The sequence below is a fragment of the Rhineura floridana genome, chromosome 11 (assembly GCF_030035675.1).
Source record: "Rhineura floridana isolate rRhiFlo1 chromosome 11, rRhiFlo1.hap2, whole genome shotgun sequence".
Lineage (NCBI taxonomy): Eukaryota > Metazoa > Chordata > Lepidosauria > Squamata > Rhineuridae > Rhineura > Rhineura floridana.
Window position 1 is genome coordinate 49304824 of NC_084490.1, and position 20406 is coordinate 49325229.

General features: G+C 42.6%; 1 protein-coding gene across 1 annotated transcript; it reads left to right on the plus strand.

The window, feature by feature from the left end:
* Positions 1-486: 486 nt before the first annotated feature.
* Positions 487-14155, plus strand: LOC133366034 (keratin, type I cytoskeletal 19-like). The gene is made up of 8 exons (XM_061588673.1): positions 487-906; positions 4724-4806; positions 6348-6504; positions 6974-7135; positions 9723-9848; positions 11150-11370; positions 12526-12569; positions 14054-14155. Exons 1-8 carry the CDS (start codon positions 487-489, stop codon positions 14149-14151), a joined length of 1311 nt encoding a protein of 436 aa, XP_061444657.1. The 3' UTR covers positions 14152-14155.
* Positions 14156-20406: the final 6251 nt, after the last annotated feature.

Here is a 20406-nt window from a genome sequence, read left to right on the forward strand (position 1 = left end):
TTCAAACTACTTTTTTCTGTAGATGTGCACGAGAGTAGCTTTCAGCCTTCCAGTGCACTGACACTTCCCTTTTGTTAGTTTATCCACAGGGAGGGAGGACATATTGCACAGACCCTGGCAGGCTACAGAGACAGATACGGTGTGATGAATCATGCAAAAGGGTGTGCCTTTGCTCTAAAATAATCACAAAGAAACCCGGATCTCTTGTGGACTTTGCACTGAAGTACAGGTGAATTGTTGATTAAATGTTGGGTTGTTGGTGGGTAAAGGCCTCTTTTATTACTGAATGATGGGATGGGGCAAAATGGTGAGAATGCCCATGCCACCTTAACAGACTATCAGCAGAGGTGGAGTTTAACACTGTCAAGCCTCCTTTTTTGACACCAAGTATAAAGGTCTCAGAAGTTTGCCCTGCAGAGTCTTTTCTACAATAAAGTCATTGAAACTGGTAGTTCCTTAGCTACTACATTAAAAAAAAAATTACCTATGGCTTTCCCCAGCAATGCCTCCCTAAAAAGTACATCTGCCTCTTTCCAACCTAGTGGACCAAGTCTAAGTGGTTCGACTTACAGAACATCATCCATCAAAAAGTATCGAACTCCCAGTGTCCATGGAGGAGCCGGCGGGTATGGCACTCGTATTTCCACCAGCACCAGCTATGGTGGCCTTGGCAGTGGTTTCCAACTCGGCACTTCCACTAACGACCTGCTGCTTGCCAGCAATGGAAAAATTACCATGCAGAATTTGAATGACCGTTTGGCTACCTATCTGGAAAAAGTGCGCTCCTTAGAGAATGCTAACTCTCATCTTGAAAAGCAGATCCGGTACTGGTACGAGAACAGTTCCCCTGCCGCTAGGCAAGACTACGGTGCATATTATAAAACTATTGAAGACCTCCAAAACAAGGTAAGATGCTGTTTAGTTTTTGAGCAATTTACTGAGTGCCTATAAGAGACTGTGACAGGTAAACGATGTACCATTTCCTAATGCAATGGAAACGTACATATTAATCAAGCTGAAAGGTCTCTTTTAACTTGGAGCAACTTGTGCTAATTAATACAATCATTTTCTCACATTGGTGACAGCATGAAGCTCTCATGAGTTGCCTTTTGGGGCAGTATATTGGTTAAGTCAATGTGTTGACCTGACCCTGACCAGTATCAAAAATGATAAGTTCTCATCTGGCACCACCCACATTTCAAAAGATGTTCTGAACCTGGTGAACCATGATCTCATTGCACAATGTGCATGAGGAGGGCATTGACTGTATACACACACATACACAATTAAGTGGAACACTAAAATGGAATAGTCCTTGTGCAGAGGAATATTTGACTTTTGTTTGTTTTTAAATGATCCAGTAGAAATGATTTAAACCACTGAAGCATCATCCCAGTCTAAATGAACAGTGTGGTGTCTAGACCCTTTAGCGTGTCTGTTAAACAATAAAGGATAGATTGCCACAAATCTATGGAACGCAGATATTGCATATATTAAGAATTGCAAAGATTATGCATGCTACAGCTTGGAGGCATATGCAGAAACCAATCAAATGAAATAAAATCAGGAAAATATGGGAGCAGTTGGAATTGATTAAACAATATTGAAATGTACATAGAAGAGCTAAATAAGGGGTTTAGTAACCAGGTGCAAATACATCAAAAGGGGATTGGAATATCTGGAGGTGGGGTAGAGTATTTATTGTTATAATGTTGATAAGGGGTAGTTGAGCTTAACATGACTATGGTGGTTCAGGTTGTGTGTGTGTTTACTGTGTGTATTGTTCATTTTTGTATGTTTGATTTTTTTTAAAAGGCACAGTGTCCAGTGACAAATGTTACGGAGAGGCCTAGCAAAATCAAGAGGGAGTCATTCAGATCAGAGCTTGGAAAAGTTACTTTTTTTTAAACTACAACTCCCATCAGCCCCAGCCAGCATGGCCACTGGATTGGGCTGATGGGAGTTGTAGTTCAAAAAAGTAACTTTTCCAAGCTTTGATGTAGATCAGAGTCCAGAATCACTAACACTATCTCAGCTTGCTGCCATGGCCACACACAGTTTAGTCTGGAATTGACATCTTTTGTTCACTCGCTTGTATGGAGAATCCAGGCACCTTTGTTAACAGCCTGATGCATTCCAATGTTTTCTGTGCAGACTTCCCATCTTTTTTCAAATATGACTTGTGGTCATTTCATAAAATTTCAGTGCCAGCCTGTCCAGTATACAGATTTTTCATGGCTACTGTAATTAATTAATTCAATTTTTAATTTTTAAAAAAGCTTGGTTGTTTTTTTTTAAAAAGGGGGTAAATAACAAACCATCATCATAATAAAATATTAATACATTAATACTAATAAAATAATGAAAGTAAACCAGTAATTAAAGCCTCCTCCCCAAAGGAAAAATAACAAGCTATTCATCTGCAGTCCTGCCGCCATACACAACAGGAAGCAATAAAAGGGATAAAACCTGCAAGGAGGAAGCTATTTATTAACACTGCAAGTGGGCCTTTACTGAACTGCACTCACTTCTTGGTGAGGAATTACAGAAGGAACTTAGTTTGGGGGATGAACATTACTGGATAAAATATTTGGTGTGTGGAGTCACAGAGTTGTATTCAGCTGAGTCATACTCAAAGTAGACCCACTGAAATCAATTATTTGTCCCACTCTCTTTTATCACCATTGTGTACCTAATCTAATCTCCACGATGTATTTGCACCCATATAAAAGTAAATACATAGCAGATTGAGACTTGGGATGCGCCATTTATGGAAGCAAGGGGAAGGGGTGGAGTCCATGTTCTTCTCACAGTTTCTACATTCATGATAATTCCACCACATGATTTTCAAAAAGAGCAAGCCCTACATTCAAGAAACATTTTTGTGCAGACATTCCTGTTTTTGGGAAGCTTGTTTAAATTAGAATCTGCCCCAACGTTCAGCATATTCTTGTGCTACTTTGAGCAAGGTGGGAATTCTCCTCAAGATTGCTGAGAAATATATGGCCACGGTTGTTTTGAAACTCCAGCTAATCCAAACAGGAAAAACATGGAAACACAGGAAGCTGCCTTATACTAAGCCAGACCGTTGGTCCATCTAGATCAATACTGTCTACACTGACTCTCCAGGGTTTCAGGCAAAGATCTCTCCTAACCCTACCTGGTGATGCTGGGGATTGAACCTGGGATCTCTGGCATGCAAAGCAGGTGCTCTATCACTGCGCCACAGCCCCCTCCTACAAAATTAAAACAAAATGAAGCGGCAGAGTAGAATGGCCCATGCTGGGTCAGTCAAAAGCTCCATGCAGTCTAGCATTTCATCTGCAACAGAGACTAGACAGATAGCTCTGGGAAGTTCCCAAGCAGAAAGTGACTGTGATCACCAGCTTGCTTTTCCCCATATCTAATAATCATTTAACATGATGACAGAAGTTCTATTGCCAAGGCCAGCCTGAGGCATTTTGCTGTCAGAAGCAAAGGGGAAGGTGGCAACCCCTCCCATACTGTGTACAGTAGCTGGCCAGACAGGCACAGGCAATGGGGCAGGGTCCTCTACTGCACCTGAGGACAGCAGGCCAACTTAGAGGGTGCAGGGCAGGCTATGTGGCTCACACAGCTCTGCCCTCCAAACTCTCTCCACCACCACCCCAGCCCCCAGCATCTGCCACCTTAGTCGGTCATCTCACGCTGCCTAATGATGGGCCCATGTTCTACATGAACATATAAGGGAAAGCCCAATCGCCTTGCCCTTACTTTTAAGCTTTCCACAGTCCTTATCTTTTGGCCTTTGCTTCTCATTGTATCTCTGCCTCTGACCTTCACTGACTGTCATTCTCCAACTTTGCCACCCTCAGTTGTCTCTTGCTCTCTAACCCAACACAGTCCATTCTCAGTTACTGCCCTGTCTGCACAGAACTCCCTCCAGCTCTCTTTCGTTTAAATCCTTCTTCAAAACTCACCTTTGTTGTTGTTTTAAACAAAACCTTTGGATTAACCCCATAATCTAAGCAGTTTTCATAAACCGCTTAGAGATTTTTCCACAGTCAAGCAGTATATAACTTTTCTTAACTAAAAGTAAATAAATAAATCATTCTCGGCTCTTACCGATGTTCAGTCCGTAGAACTTCATTTGCCGAAATTTATCTCTTCTTCGTTCATCTCTCTTTTCCCACCTTCTGTTGCTTTTCCCTCTGTACATTGAATTCCTGTCAGGAATATCCTACTTTACACTAGGTCAATTTCAATTTCTCTCAGGTTTTTTTCCCCCCAATCTTAAATTCAGTTCACCCCATTTCTCATCAGTTTGCTTTTTTTTTAAGTCTCACAAAACTCCATCAGCATTTCAGTGTGCATTTCTTATAATATACACATTTCTCTATGCAGTGTTGCCCGATATACACGTTTGCAAGTACTTTTTCCTAATAAGACGTTTCGTTATTTTCTCTAATACAGGCATTTAATGCGCGCTTTCCCCTAATATGTGCATTTTTTTTACACCTTGGAGGAAGTGGGTTGTTGGAGAACTGCAACACAAAACTCAGAGAGGAGTGCATTTCAAAGGACAGCTGCATTTCAGTTGACATGTTGTTTAAGAAAAGGCAAATCAGTAAACTGAATTAGTGGACCCATTTTACATTATTACAAGTATTTTAACATTTACGTTTCTGATCTTGTTTGCCGAATAACTAGCTCCTTGCTTTCTGCATGCATTGTTTCTCTCCAGATTATCGCAGCACGACTAGGAAACACCCAGATCATTCTGGAGATTGACAATACTAAGCTGGCTGCCGATGATTTTCGAGTGAAGTATGTACAACAAAAAGAAATTAATGCATGCGGCAATCGCTTAATATATAATCATATTTAATTACCAAATACAGTGTGTGTGAATGTATGTACTTACACACTTTGCTTTGGGGACTCCTGAAGGAAAAGCAAGATAAATATAGGGTGGTGTCCAGTATTAGTCATAATACTGTACATACTGTGATATTTTTCACAAACACTTAAGTCCATTGATCTCAGTGGGCCTACTCTGACTTAGCTGGATATCACCCACAATGAAGAAACAAATAAATGAATAGCAAGTGGAAGTGGAATGTCTTTTCAGTAGCACAGGGAGCATGATTTGAAATCTGAAAAGCTGTGAAGGTCCTATGCCGTTTACTAATACACTGTTCTTCAACCTTGGGTTCCCAGATGTTTGGGGATGATGGGAGTTGTAGTCCAACAACATCTGGGGACCCAACGTTGAAGAACACTGTCCTAGTTTAACATAGGGAGCTGCCTTATGATGAGTCAGAACACTGATATGTCTCAGGATTGGGAAACTGTTTTCAGCTCAAGGGTCTCATTCCTTAGTCGGCAACTCTCCACATGCCAGTGGCGAGTGGGGCAACAGATCCGACTCGTAACTTTGTACACGGGGCTACAGTCCAGTCACACAAAAGCCAAAGGTCTCTCCATCTAGGCAAGCAAGAGGCATTGTTACAGTCACAGCGAGGCAAAAGAACTGGAGGAGAGTGTGGAGCAGGGGCTAGTCGGTCAAGGATGCATGGCCTATGGAGAGACCCAAAGGCCAGGTAGAGAGACCAGCAGGGTCATACTTGACCCCTGGGTCCAAAGTTTCTGACCCCTGCTCTATCTAGATCTATTAACTATAATTTCTGGCAGCAGCAGCTCTCCCGGGGTTCAGACAAAACTCTTTTCCAGCCCTAGCTGGAGATGCCAGAGATTGAACCTGGGACCTTTTGTATGCAAAGTAGTTGCTCTGTCTCCGAGTTACAGCTCTTCTCCTAACTCTCCAATATGATTTCCCAGCAAATAAGAATGTCTCGAGCCTTGCAGCTTGTAGAACATTGAAGTGAATGAAGTACTGGCAGGACCTGCTGTCAGTTAATGCCAACATCCACCAGTCTACATTTGACTCCAACTTTAGCTCCGGTGTTGCTGAAAGGTGCAAGGCAAACATGCTGAGGGACAGAACACAATCCTGCATGTCACCAGTTCTCCACTAGCCAGCAGCTCAGACCTAAATATCAGAGGCATGGTGCATAAAGCTAAGCTTACTTGGAAAGTATGATCCCATGTTGATCACCTGGGACAGAGCCTTTCAAGGGCTCAAAGCAGTTCACGTCAGCAAACATAGGCCAAGCTCACTGTAACAATTGTTTGTGGACATCTATCCAAAGACAACAAAAAACCGAATTCAGGATTCAATTATCATAAAGGAGCCCATTGCAGTCAGTTGGCCAGTTGAGTTAATTACTGCTGAGGAGCTGATGTATGTTCTAATAGGTCCAATTTGCTATGAACAAAGTTGATGTGTCCTTTTAAAAATCGAACAGGTATGAGACCGAGCTGAGGCTCAGACTAAGTGTGGAAAATGACACAGCAGGGCTGATGAGGCTAATTGATGACTTGACCCTGATTAAGTCTGATTTGGAGCATCAGGTCGAAGGTCTGAAGGAAGAATTGGCTTACCTAAAGAAAAATCATGAGGAGGTAAGAGAGCATCCCATTAAACCAAACGGTTCTTCATGTTCTCAGCTATGGATGTCTACACGGCCGGCCCTGCAGTTAGGCAGAGTGAGATGGTTGCCTCAGGAGACAGATGCTGAGGGAGAGGGGGTAGTAACAAGATGTTGGAGGTACAGAGCTGTGCGTGCCCCATGGTATGCCCCATACCCCCCTAACATGACTGCTATCTTCAAGTGCAGTGGAAGACACTTGTCTGTTGCCAGTTTCAAAGTACGATTCATTTGCTAGTTTGGTAAGCTTTTGGACATGGAATGTGAGAAGGACACGATATTGTTCTTCACCTTAAGCAGCAAAATGTCATCAGCCAGCCCTATCAGTAGGGTAATGGAATTTTGGGGTGGAGGGAGGGAAATCCAGTTAGCAAGCAGTAGCCAATTGGTCCTGGGTTTGAAGATAACCAACATGGAATAATCACTGTCACTAACTTTTGCAGGAAAAGGCAAGGTTACACAGGCAGCTGGGTGGAACAGTGTCTGTAGAAGTTGATGCTGCTCCAGGCATTAATCTGGCAGAGATGATGGATAACATGCGCAAGCAATACGAAGTCATGGCTGAAAAGTATCGTCAAGAGGTTAAGGAGCGGTTTGATAAACAGGTTATGTTTGTTATTATGACTGTTCCTTATTATAACTTATAAGCATTTACATGGCATTTTACATGTGAAAACTACTTTACAATCTTAATTTCGTATATTCACAAAACACTTCTGTAAAATAGGTAATTAAGGCTGGAATCCCATAGGTGCATATGTGGGAGTGAATCCAATTGAACTCAATGGGACTTTCTTCTGAATAGACATGCACTGAAATTGTTCCAAGAGTGCCAAAGGCCTGTTAAGTCTTAATAACCCATTTGTCGCACCTAAAATAAAGTGAAAATACCTTTTTAGGGACCAACTAGTTTTTGGGATGTAGGATGCTGTCTTTTGAGTTATACAGAGCTCTTCTTAAGGTTCAATAAAAGGAAAAATGTACCCTTGGACAAAGTGTTTGCTCTGCTTACCAATGTTCATAGACTCCCCCCCCCCAAATCGCAGGATAGATGGACAAAATTGGATCAGATGCTCAGTTTGTTTTTAAAAGGCCATGCTAGTTCCTCACCCCAGAACAAAGCCCAGTCCATCAGGAGTGGAAAACCTGTGGCCCTCCAGATGTTGTTGGGCTACAATTCCCATTGGCGTTGGCTCTTGGCCATGCTGCCTGGGGTTGATAGGAGATATAGTTCAGCAATATCTGGAGGGCCAAATGTTCCCCACCCCTGCCCTACATAAAGGAAAAATAGAACTCATTTGGATGTGTGTGTGGTTTTTTTAAAAAGTGTAAGAGCAAATCTCTATGGCCAAGCATGGATTTGGACCTACGACTCCCAGGTCTGAACCTAAAGCTTTGTTCACTGGTTGAAGCTGACCAAGCAAGTCTTGCACAAAAATAGCGGTTTCAGAATCAATTGCATCTGCATAGTTGAGGATATGAATGAAAACAATTCTTCTGGGAGGGAAAATCAAGCAAACTTTGGTTTCAAATTTTGCATGCTAGAGCTGTGCATGGACTACCACCACCCCAATTTGATTGTAGCTCTAATGTGTACATCCAGATCAAGTCTGATCTGGTCCGGGCATATTCAGACCCCTTCCAACCCGATCTGGATCACAATCCCTGATATTATAAACCTCTAGAAATCCCATTCACTTGCATTGCGAAACCAAAATAGCCATAACTTTCTTGTTTGATGACATAGGGACATGAAATTTGGGGACATGGTAGCCCCTATAGAGGATATTACCCCAGCCAAATTTCATGTGGGTCGGTCTGGGGTTTTCAGAATATCCCCCTTTAAATTATAAAATGTTTTAAAATTAAAACAGACATAACTTTCTCGTGTTTTGACATGGGGCATGAAATTTGGGGACATGGTAGCTCCTACGGAAGAGATTAACCCTTACAAATATAACGTGGGTATCTCCAGAGTTTTTCATGTAAGTCACCTTTCAAATTTGTTTTTTTCCAGAAATTAAAAAAAAAAAGACTGAGTGCTTAGTCATGGCAATTCTCATGCCCCTGTGTTTATCTCTTCCTTTGTTTGAGATCTTGAAAAAAAAACTGGGTGTTTTTAAAAATTGGGTCTGCAATACTAGCCACAGGTAGATAGCATCAGCCAGAACAGCTAATGCTTAAACAAGAGAACAGCTAGGGAGGTATGAAAGAAAATGAATGGAAGTAAAATTTAGCGGAAATCACCTTTACAACAGGTGCACACACACACACACACACACACACATCCTTAGAAGAAACAGAGCCAAAATGGAGGGGGCGACTGGAACATGACACTGCCTAATTAACTAATAAAATTATTAAAAGCCCACTAATAAAAAATTTAAAAGGAACAGGAAAAAGAAAGAGGAACCAAATATAGGCTTCTTAGGCTGCTAGACGAGAGCTACAAGGGACAGCTAGTCCCACAAGCACTATGATTTGAAAGCTTGCTCCCTGAATTTGTGGGAATACCTGTCAGTAAAACAGCAACCTCTCCTACACCCGCATGGTGTGTGGAATTTACAGCCTCTAACTGCTTGCTGTATTAACTCCAAATTGTCCAGTGTTTGGAAGTTCTGGGAATGAGCTCTCTATCCTATACGAGGAAGGGGCTGATGCAGCCCACCTTGTCATACTACAAATAACTCCCAAGGCACACCAGTCTGGCTCGGGGCTTGGCCAAATGTGGTGCACAGCCTTAAAGCATACACACCTGACAGCAGGTTTCATAGAATCATAGAACAGTAGAGTTGGAAGGGGCCTATAAGGCCATCAAGTCCAAACCTCTGCTCAGTGCAGGAATCCAGCTTAGAGCATACCCGGCAGGTGGCTGTCTAGCTGCCTCTTGAATGCCTCCAGCGTTGAAAAGCTGGAGAGTTTAATCTTAATAGAGGCATTCCTGCATCTGTGTAACACAAGGGAGAATGCCTTTTCTGAGATGGGCTTTGCCATTGTTTGTTTCGTAAATTCTCATATTAAAATTAATTGATTTCTTTTTTAAAAAAATCTGTTGCTACTTAATCAAGGGCATGTTCTTAGTCAATCAATACGTTTTTAATATATTCGGCTAATGACTTAATGAACTAAATGCTGCCCCCCCATCTTATTTGCTTCCTAGTCATTGTAGTTCTTTCCTCCTTTGTATTTTAGGTTGAAGAATGGAATGTAGAGGTGACCACCACTACCCAGCAACTTGAGGGCAACAGAAGTGAGATCACAGAGCGGAGACGCACACTCCAGAACCTTGAGCTTGAACTCCAATCCCAGCTTAACTTGGTAAAGCCTAGTTATCTTGAGTACAGCAAGCCATTGATTGCTCTTGATTAATTACACAATAATTTGGGGTCCTGTCCATTGATCTCTAGAAGTTCCCTCCAAGGGCAGGTTCTCTGATATTCATTTACTATTGATTCAAGGTTTGTGATAAGCTGGGTAAAACAGCGTGGGATTGTCAAGGGGAAAGGAAGAGCATTCCTGACTCACTCCTTCCCTACCATGAATCAAGCTCCATAGCCTTGATTCAGGAAAATTTTCCCCCAACACAATGTGGTAGAACTGAGGTGGAGTGTCGGAAGTTAGGAAAAAGCCAGCACTTCCAAAACACCTATAGTGCAATGTGAATCAATTGTGACATACAAGACACATTGTGGAAATAGTGTGTTGACTGAAGTTAATGGGGGCATTTATTATAAACTTGAGCTGAGCCAAATGTTCTCTAGGTTAACTTTTCAGCACAAAAGGAGTGATTTTAAGAAGGAAGGGTTTAATTCTAACCTTTTGTGGCTGTTCACACTCACTCTTTTCCCCTTTTGCTGCTTTTCTGATTGATTCACAAGTAATTCCAGTCAATCAGGGATCAAATATCAGATGTGATGCCATAATGCTAGACAGTCAGATGTAGCTATATGCCGATGTTGGTAGGGAATTAAGCTCATTAGACTGAGGGCAATGTTTCTTCTCACACTGCATGAGCAATACTAGCCAATCAGGGAGCCAAACACTTTCTCAGCTTTTATTACTAATAATTTAGTAAGAATAGTAGTAAGAGTATTATTATCTCTTCCACAATGGTCCCCCCAAAATTGTCAAATGGAGTCAATTCTAATGAAAGTTTTCATAAATCTACCCCTTCCCCCACTGTCCATTTTGGCTCAAAACTAGATATAATAATCTCTGCCCATTTGGGGATGCAAGTGTCATGCATAAGGCCACATAATACAGTCGTGTCAGGTAGTTGTACAGGCAACAGACACAGTGGATTCTTCTCAGATTCTTCTAGACTTACTCCTTTGGACAATATGTTCAATTGATTTACAAGTCCTAGAACAGGAGTAGGGAACTGGATCCAGCCAATGGGCCAGATCCTTATTTCCCCCATCCTGGACCAAGTTTGACAGGTGGGCAGGGTTGTTTTTGCCTACACAGACAGTTGATTCTCAGGGTTTGCAAAGTACCACTCATGGAGCTATGCAAGGCTTGACCATCAGCTGATCATCCACACAGGCAAAAATGGTCACCTGACATTCTGGGCCTGAGAACATCTATTTGAATTGTACATATCTGCTATCTTCTTCTAGAAAACAAGTCAGGAGAATGCTGTGGCAGAAACTGAAGCACGTTTTGGAGCAATGCTGGACCAAATACAGGCTGCTATTGGGAATGTGGAGGCACAGCTGATGCAGCTGCGAAGTGACATGGAGCATCAGAGTCAGGAGTACAACAGCCTCTTGGACATAAAAGTCAAGCTAGAGGCAGAGATTATCACTTATCGTCGTCTGCTGGAAGGGGAAGATAGCAGGTGAGCGAATCTGTCCAAGGATGCTTAAGCTGTGTAAGGATGCAATCCAATACACACTTACCTGGGAATAAGTCCCATTGAACCCAATGGAGCTTAACTCTGAGTGGACATGTATTGGATTGCAGCCTTAGTCTACAAACTGCACATTATCAATTGTGAAGGATGTTGAAAAACAAAGTGGGCAATTCTGTGATAGGGATGGAGGAGAAATTCAATTCAGTTCACATTTATAGCAGAATTTATCAGTTTGTACATTCCGAAACAATATAAGCAAAGCACACATATCTGAATTTTGCAATGCACTTCTCCAACCAACCAATGTTTACAAAAATGCATATCTTAGATGAAAGTGTGCATAAAAATGAATATATTCATGAACAAAATACTTATTATGTTAGGAGAAATGGCCTACAAAAATGTTTAAGTTTGTCAAAACTGCATAAGAAAATGAGTTTATTCAGAGAAATTCACACTAAAACTGAAAACTTTTTATGAACTTTTTTTTTTAAAAAAATGCAAATTGCTGCTGATATGTGAAGAACCAAATTAAAGATTGGAAAAATGAGAAACTGAGAGAATCGAAATTGACAGGTCTTTCTATCCCTACTCCCGGAAAATAGATGGCACAATCATGGGCAGAGAGGAGGAGAGCTTTAAAATGACCTGTTATCTGGTCTGCAAAGCAATATACTGAGCTTGAGGATGCCACGTAAAATGTTTTCTCATGCAGTTGTCAGACCAGTGATAGAATATGATTTGTTGTTCACCAAAGCAATGGGTTGCATTAAACTATGTCATTGTGCGAGCAGGAAAACTTTTGCTCATGCAACAGAACTTCCTTCTCTTCCCCTCACATCCCCCACACCTTGCCCCCAAATCTTATCTGGGGATTCTCCCAACTCTCCAGAACAGATTTGGGGGTGGTGTGGGGTAAGGGAGAGAGGGAGCAAATGTTACATTGCACGAGCGGACTTAGTTGGATTCAAGCCAATACTATGGCACCGCCTTGACCCGTCTGCTCTGCCCAAGTGCTTTGCCAGATGGAAATAAACAGCCCAAATGCAGAAAACAAATAAGGATGTCTATGAATGCTTTAAAGTAAGCCAAGACTGGCAATTTGCAAAACACGTTTTGTGTGTTTTGTTTTTAAAACAGGGCTATTCTGTCAGAACTGGAGAGAATGGAAGAAGCAGAGAGAGGTATGAGTCTGAATTATTATCCTCCATCCCACTCTCTTGTTGAATGTTTCCAGTGAAAAAGTATTTCAGAGAGGCTTGGCCACTTTTTTTTCAGAAGTCCATTGCATTCTTGCCATTTTTGAGTTTTTGCATAGCTGCTTTAGCTAAATAGAAAGCTGCCTTATACTGCTTCAGACCCAGGGGTGGTAGGAGCTCTCCAGAGTTTCAGGCAGCGATCTCGCTCAGCCTTGCCTGGACTTACCAGGAATTGAACCTGGGACCTTTTGCGTGCAAAGCAGATGCACTACCACTGAGCTATAGTGCTTCCCCTTTACAGCTAACTGGCCTGAGTGGGAAAGCACTTTCAGACCTCTGCCAGCAGCAGCAGTCCATCTACCATTTCCCTGTAAGGCAGTAATGTAAAAAGTGTTTTAGACAGCACCTATATAATTTTATCAATGTTTTGCCATGCGACTGGGACCACTTTTTCACATTGTTTGGATATATTATTCTTTACATCGTTACATGAACACAACTGAACAAGTAACAGGCAAAGATGACCAACGTACCACGAAACCTCAGAAGCAGCTCTGGAATTCTGATGTTGGGCCTATGATAAACGAGCGCTCGGTTCTACACATATCTAATTCAAGTCTACTCACATGAGCACTGTAACAGCAGAGTGTCAAGTCCCACCGTGAACTGAATATGTAGGAGGGATGGGTGGCCCTCCCGGTGTTGATGGACTCCAGTCCCTATGAACCCTGACCATTGGCCATGCTGGCTGGGGATAATATCTGGAGTCCAACAACATCCGGAGGGCCATAGGTTCCCCATCCCTAATGTACAGCTTCCAGGAAGTTGATGGAGTACAAGGGAAAGAGGTGGGCGACCCAGCCCAACAACCTTCCCTTACCATGAAGCTCACTGGGTAGCCTTCCTATTGGCCTAACTTTCATCACAGAATTGTTTTGAGGATAATAGGTTGCACACCTATGCACACTTAACTGGGAGTAAGTCTCATTGAACACAGTGGGACTTACTTCCAAATAACTATCCATTGGATTTTGCTGCAGATGCTGCACTGTAGCCTGCTGACGTTGGCCTTTGGGCCCTATTGGTCTATCCCAAGCGCAATCTCTTTTAGCGGTAGTGGCTGGTGTGATGGGGCAGAGCCAGAGAGAGCCACTCTCCCATCACCAGCATTGTTGCAGCTTACCTGAAGGGTACCTGAGGTGGGACAGAGTGGTGGCAAGGTTGGGGCTGCGCAGATGCACAGGTGAAGCCCATACAGTGCTCTTGCTGGGGCATCCACACAACCCTGCCTTCACCGCTGCCTTGCCTGCCGCAGTGCCATCTACCTCTTGGTCCCTAAGCCATCCTGTCAAAATGGAATTCGTAGGGCCTTCCGAACAAGAAAGAAAATCTGCTACGTTTGCCTACCAGTGATGTCATATGATTGCCATTGCACCCAATAGATTATCACTGTGCATCTTTCTTTCCAGAAAAGAATAAAGTTCTGAGGATCAAGACTGTGGTCGAAGAGATGGTTGATGGGAAAGTGGTATCATCCAAAACTGACGAGAGAGAACAGAAGATATAGCCAGCTGTGGAATGACATGCATTTTATATTCTTCATGTTAATGGCAAAATTAACCTAATTTCCAATATTGCCTTTCTAAATCTATAGATTTAATGAGGGAATTCAATTATAAAGGAAACCATCATGCTATTCATAAAAGATGGACTATTTCTTTCTTCTAGTTTAAAAAGTCTGTATTCATTATGTTAAAAGGCCGCATTTGTATTTGCTTACCAGTTTGTTGTATAATTGCAGAAAGAGGACCCATTGAGTTAAAGCACTCTGGGTTGTATCCCACACTGTCCTTGTGCAAGAGAAACAGACTTCCTTCCATTCTTGCAACAGGTGTTCATCTTCCCCTCCTGTCCCCTGCAGTCCTCCGTAGGCTCTCATAATCTGCTCAGTTAAGACCCTCTGGAGCAGATTTTTGGCAAGTGCAAGGGGGCTGCAGGTGGCAGAAGAGGACAATGAAGTCCCATTGTGCAAGTGGACATCCACTCATGCAACAGTGGATTCTACTCCCTGAGATATGGTGTCTTTATCCTAAACACAGCTATGTGTGTAACTGAATAATTTCCTTAAGCTAGGAATGGGGAACCTGTGTCCCTCCAGATGTTGTTGGACTTCATCTTCCATCATGCTTGACCATTGGCCATGCTGGCCGAGACTGATGGGAGCTGAAGTCCAACAACAACTGGAGGGACACAGGTTCCCCATCCCTGCCCAAGGCAAATCAATTAATTGTATCCAGGCTTACTCATACTTAGACTGGACCCACTGAAATCAATGGAGCTTAACTTAATTATGGCTAACTTCAAACCCATTGTTTTCAATGGGCTACTCTAACTATGAGTAAGTCTGGATTCAACCTAATATCATTGATTGAATCTCAAAAAATACAGAAAAAAATAAATAAACCACCAACCCCAGATTCCAAAATCCCCAGACATAAATAAAGGCAGCTTCTTGCATGCCATTTGGGGCTTTCCCACCCATCTGTGTGACATTCCTCCAGCCTGCAGACAGATGCACATGCAAACAGGGCAAACTATTTTAAAACCTGGTTCTGCAAAACATGTCAGCAGAATGGTATTAACATGATACAGAGCGCACCACATTGAAAAGTGATTTTAAATTTAGCACGTAATCCCTTTTGCTTCTTTTCCTGTTAATTCCATAATTATGCAAACAGAATGCTTGGTGCAATATATGATCTGGAATCCTGCATTAAAGGAAGAAAAAAACTTTCTGGGTCACGATGTTTGTATTTCAGTTAAAATCAGTAAAACAGGAAAAAAATCATAAATTAACTGTATTTGCACATTCTGATTCTGATTGACTTGGGGGAAGGAAAGAGGGGATGGATGAGGAACTGGGGCCAATGGATATGTAGGAGTCAAACTCTTTGGGGGCAGAGGGAAATAACAAACTGCAAAAAGGTGCAGAAATCTTGAAACAAAAGAAACCCTGGGCATAATCATGAGGCCTAGAAACTTGCTTTATCTTTCAGTGTTGATTGTACAGACTTTTTTCTCCCCGTTAACCTCCAAGTAACACTTGCAGCATGCAAGAGTCTATAATGTTAGCTAGCCTTGAGGCTACGTGCTACTTGCGGTTGCCCTGACCCTTACCTTAAGTCCTCTGGCATGCACAGAAAAGTCTAGAAGGGGAAGGGGGAACCTCTCACTTCATGCTGGACTTTGGAAGCAGCAAGAAGCTTTCTGGCTACTTTCAAGTGCCTCCAAAGCACAGAGAAAAGTGAACGACTCCTTCCCCTGAGCTCCAGAGGGCTCAGAAGAGGTTCATTATCTCACTTGGTGAGCTTTGGCGGTGGGCAGAGGTCTACAAGGCTTGTACATTTTTTTTCCATTTTACTTCATACATGCACCAGCCTTTGTTTGTTACTTAGAGAGGAGTAACCAGCCATCCTTCTTTGCTCACCAATACATGCCAAACTGCCCTTAAGCACCACTTAGCAGTGTTGCAAAGGCACCGTTCAGGCCTCAAGAGCCCTATGAGAGTAGTACTTCATGGGCAGATAGTGGGCCAGTTCAAGCTAGCCTTGCCCTGACTTTGCATCTCTTCCTGGCTCTGGCTCCACACTATCCATACGTTGGAGGAAGGTTTGAAGGGGTGAAGCCTGCCAACCTTGTGTACAATGTCCCTGTGAGCAGGAGTGAGCTGGGAATTAGAGTCCACAGGACAAGCAAATAGTCAGGACCAAAAGAGCAAGTTAGGAAGGATGGACAAACCAGGAGGCAGGATCAAGGAGGATACCAGGACTGAAGAACAACCAAAGATTCAGGGAGTCCTTGTTGCTCAAGCAAGGTTCAGCTGGAATAAGGAGTCGTTTATATTCCTTCCTGCCCAGAAGGACCGTTGCATGCACATACCTGCCATCATCCAAGATGACGGGTGATGGCAGATGTCTGCCTGCAGCACGCTGACATGGCAATGCAGGAGGTTGTGTGGCTGGGCCTATTTAAGCCCACGCTAGCTGCATGGAGGAGGTGTGACATGGGAGGGTGGCACCAGCTCTGCACCACTGTCAGATCACAGGGCACAATTTGCAATCACGCCCCACGCCACGATGCTGGTGCAGATCACGGAGCGGGACCTCCACCATCCCAGCCACAGCCACAGGGCCCCCTCTTAGTCACAGGGGCCCTTGGCCAGTCCTCGACCTGACTGCCCACTGGCACTGGGCCTGCTGGGTGGGCAGAATCCATCCACGGCAGGAAGGGTCTTCAATGAGAAGGCTGCCACTTCCTGTTCCGTAGTTCACCATAGGGGTCAATCACACAGAGATCAGCTACTTCTGATAAATTGGGAGCATGTATTTTGTTCCTTTCTTGCAGACACCTTCATTGGCCTTCAATTTGGTTCCAAGTCCAATTCAAAATCCTGGTTTGACCTTTAAGTAGCACTGTGTTTAAAAAATTTTACATCCCCCCTTCTCCATCAGTTAATGAGAAAAAAATGCATTCAAAAGTTATCAAAAGGGAGACAAAAAACCCAGTGATATTCACGTGGGTGGGATGCGTATTGCACTTAGCTGATTTCCAAGGTAGCCAAGGGGTATTTATTAGTTTCTTTTCTTTAATTCCACAAATCACCTCTCCAGTGGTCTGCACTCTACGTCCTTCCTGGGTGCCCACACTTCCTGAAAAACCCATCGTGCCTTCAGCTGGAGTTTTCTTTAAGTTGCAAAGGTAGGGATGCTGCCTACCATGTGTCTGGTTGCTGTTGGTTGCTATTTCCAATCAAACGTTTGTTAGTGGATAGAGAAAAGCTTGGAAGATTCAGGACAGACAAAGGAAAGTACTTCTTTACACAGCGTATAGTTGAACTGTGGAATTTGTTCCCACAGGAGGCAGTGACGGCCATCAACTCAGATGGCTTTAAAATAAGATTAGACAAAAGGTTATCAATGGCTACTAGCCATGATGGCTATGCTCTGCCCCTACGGTCAGAGGCAGTATGCTTCTGAATACTAATTGCTTGAAACCACAGGAGGGGAGAATGCTGTTGTGCTTAGGTCCTGCTTGAGGGCTTCCCATGGGCATCTGGTTGACCACTGTGAGAATGCCAGACAACATAGGCCATTGGCCTGATCCAGCAGGGTTCTTTGTATGTCCTTTTAAACGTTTTTTTAATTTTTGTAGTATATTCTTCTTGCTGTTAAAGAAATCCGTGCTGGAGCAATGCTTAATAAGAAGAAAAATGTGCACACCACGCATTACCGCATAATGGTAAAGTAAGCTCAATTTAAAGAGAAATTCTTTAAAAGAAATTCTAAAATGGGAAAGGGCTATAACTCAGTGGTAGAGCATCTGCTTGGCATGCAGAAGGTCCCAGGTTCCCGGGCAGATCCAGTTCCTCACTCCTGACCTAGATTCTGCAACACCCTGCCAAAGGAGGCCCGCCTCACCCCCTCTCTGATGACCTTTGACCAAAGGCATTTGGCTTACCAACCTGTTCATATTAATCTTCCCTATTCGTTAACTGCATTGTTTTATCTGCTGTCCCTTATCATAAGAACATCAGAAGAGCCTGCTGGATCAGGCCAATGCCCCATTTAGCCTAGCATCCTGTTTTCACAGTAGCCAACCAGTGAATGCTTGAAAGCAGGACTTTAACACAACACTCACTTGTGATTCTCGGCAGCTGGCATTCAGAGGAAGGCTGCCTCTGACAGTGGAGGCAGAACATAGCCATCATGGCTAGTGGCCATCGATAGCTTTATTCTCCATCAGTTTGTCTAATCTTTTTTTATTATTGTTTATTATTTATTTTATTGTTGGTTCTAATGTGTTGATTTTAAGCTACCTTGAATATTTTCTTTCCATGAAAAGACAGGATAAAAACACTGCTAAAAAAGCAAACAGATCAACTGACAGAATTTTAATAGCTGCTAACCACACCACATTTGCTGGAATGTGATGCCCATTTTGCCCTGTCCAGACTGCACCCAGGGCTGGTGCCCCTATCACCCTGTGCTAACAATGCTGTTGCTGACTTATGTCCTCCCATCTCATTTTTATCTTTCTGATAAAAGAAGCAATTCTTCACCTGTCAGTTAACATATCCCCTGCAGCAAACATGCAGGCCTGCAACATAGGAAGCAGTTGTTTTGGTTTTCCAGGAAAGCAAACACACAATACAAAGTTGCCCTTTTGAAAGAAAAATAAAACTACCCTTCCAGCTTTGATAAACTCGATCCATGGCAAAGAAGCCAGAAGAAACACTCCTCAGTTTCGCAGCCATGGGTCACTATCAAATTCTATGAAAAAAGAGAATCATCTCATATTCTTCAGTTTCTTGACCCAATACCATTCATAGGGAATCTCTGTCAAAAACAACCACACCCATAACCCTCAGGGCTTGGATCCATTATAAAGTGATAAAATCCAGATGACATTTCCAACAAGAGCATCAAAACCCACGCACACATTTTAAATTTTTATCTATTTGCTGAACGTAACGCCTAGATTGAGCTCCAGGTAGGGATTGGTGAATCTGTCAGTTTTGGTCTCTTCGTTTCTTATTTTTCTAATCCTAATTCAGCTCTCCACATTTCTGCAGCAATTCTCAAGTTATATTAAAAATTCTCATTCTCATGAAAAGTCATCAGAATTTTAGTGCAAATTTTCTCCAAATAAACACTTTTGTATGCAATTTTCCCTATTATACATGTTTTTCCAAAGCAGTTTTTCCCTAATAATGCATTTTTGCATGTTATATATGCATTTTCTTTTTGCACATTTGAACCTAGTATGTGCATTTTTGTATGCATTCCTTGGCTGGAGAACTGCAGTGCAACATCTGGAGAAATGTGAATTTCGAAGGACGGCTGTGCTTCAGTTTGTGCATTATTTCAGAAAGTGTGAATTTACTGTGTTCAACATTAAATGTGAAAATAGAATTTCTCCCCATCCCAAGTTCCAGGTGCTACAGTACAATACAGGTCACTCTTATTTCCACTTTAAAAGATAGATAGACCAAACTGGATGGGACATTAAATGTCTGGATGTGTTTAAGATATATCAAGTTTCTTTCCTCCAAGTAATGGCTGTAGGGGGTGATTCAGATTGGGATCACAGCAAGCAGAGAAGGGTGTTAATCTTTCCTCCCATTGCAGTCCCAATGGAAATCTCCTCCAACACTCCCACTGATATTAGATAGCAGCTTGGAAGGGATTTTCAGTGGGACTGTTACGGAGGAGTTAAATCCCCTCCGTAACTCATGCTATGGTGCCATTCCTGATTCCTCCATGGCTATTATTTAGAGGATGGAAACTATGTTTATTTATGTATTAATGTTTACATCCCATCCTTCCTCTCAAAGGAGCCCAGGGCACCAAGTATTCCTGTGATAAAAAAAAAAGTAAATAAACACATTTTAAAAGCATTTAAAAACTGTTGGAAACATCTCAAAACAATAAAACATCTAAAACAAATTTAAGAACAGATGTAACCAAATCATGTGTCTGGATAGGCCCACCAACATATAAAAGTTTTCAGCAGGCATCTAAAAGATTACAGTGATGGTGCCTGTCTAAAATCAATTGGCAGGGAGTTCAAAAGTACCAGTACTGCCACACTAAAAGAATTACTCCTTACAAATGTGTAACGGTCATTGCGTGGCACTTGTAGAAGTGCAAGTTCCACAGACTGAAGCGATCGAACTAGACACATTAAATGCATTTGTGTCTAATTTAGGCTTCAGTAGGGAGGCCATGTGTCCTACTCCATAGAGAACATTCCTCTTGTAGGA

Bases quoted from the DNA above. Each gene is read 5' to 3' on its own strand.
- LOC133366034 (XM_061588673.1), top strand. From the start codon at position 487: ATGGCTTTCCCCAGCAATGCCTCCCTAAAAAGTACATCTGCCTCTTTC. The intron at 4,807-6,347 runs GTATGTACAACA...AAAATCGAACAG, and splicing joins GCCGATGATTTTCGAGTGAA to GTATGAGACCGAGCTGAGGC. The intron at 6,505-6,973 runs GTAAGAGAGCAT...TAACTTTTGCAG, and splicing joins TAAAGAAAAATCATGAGGAG to GAAAAGGCAAGGTTACACAG.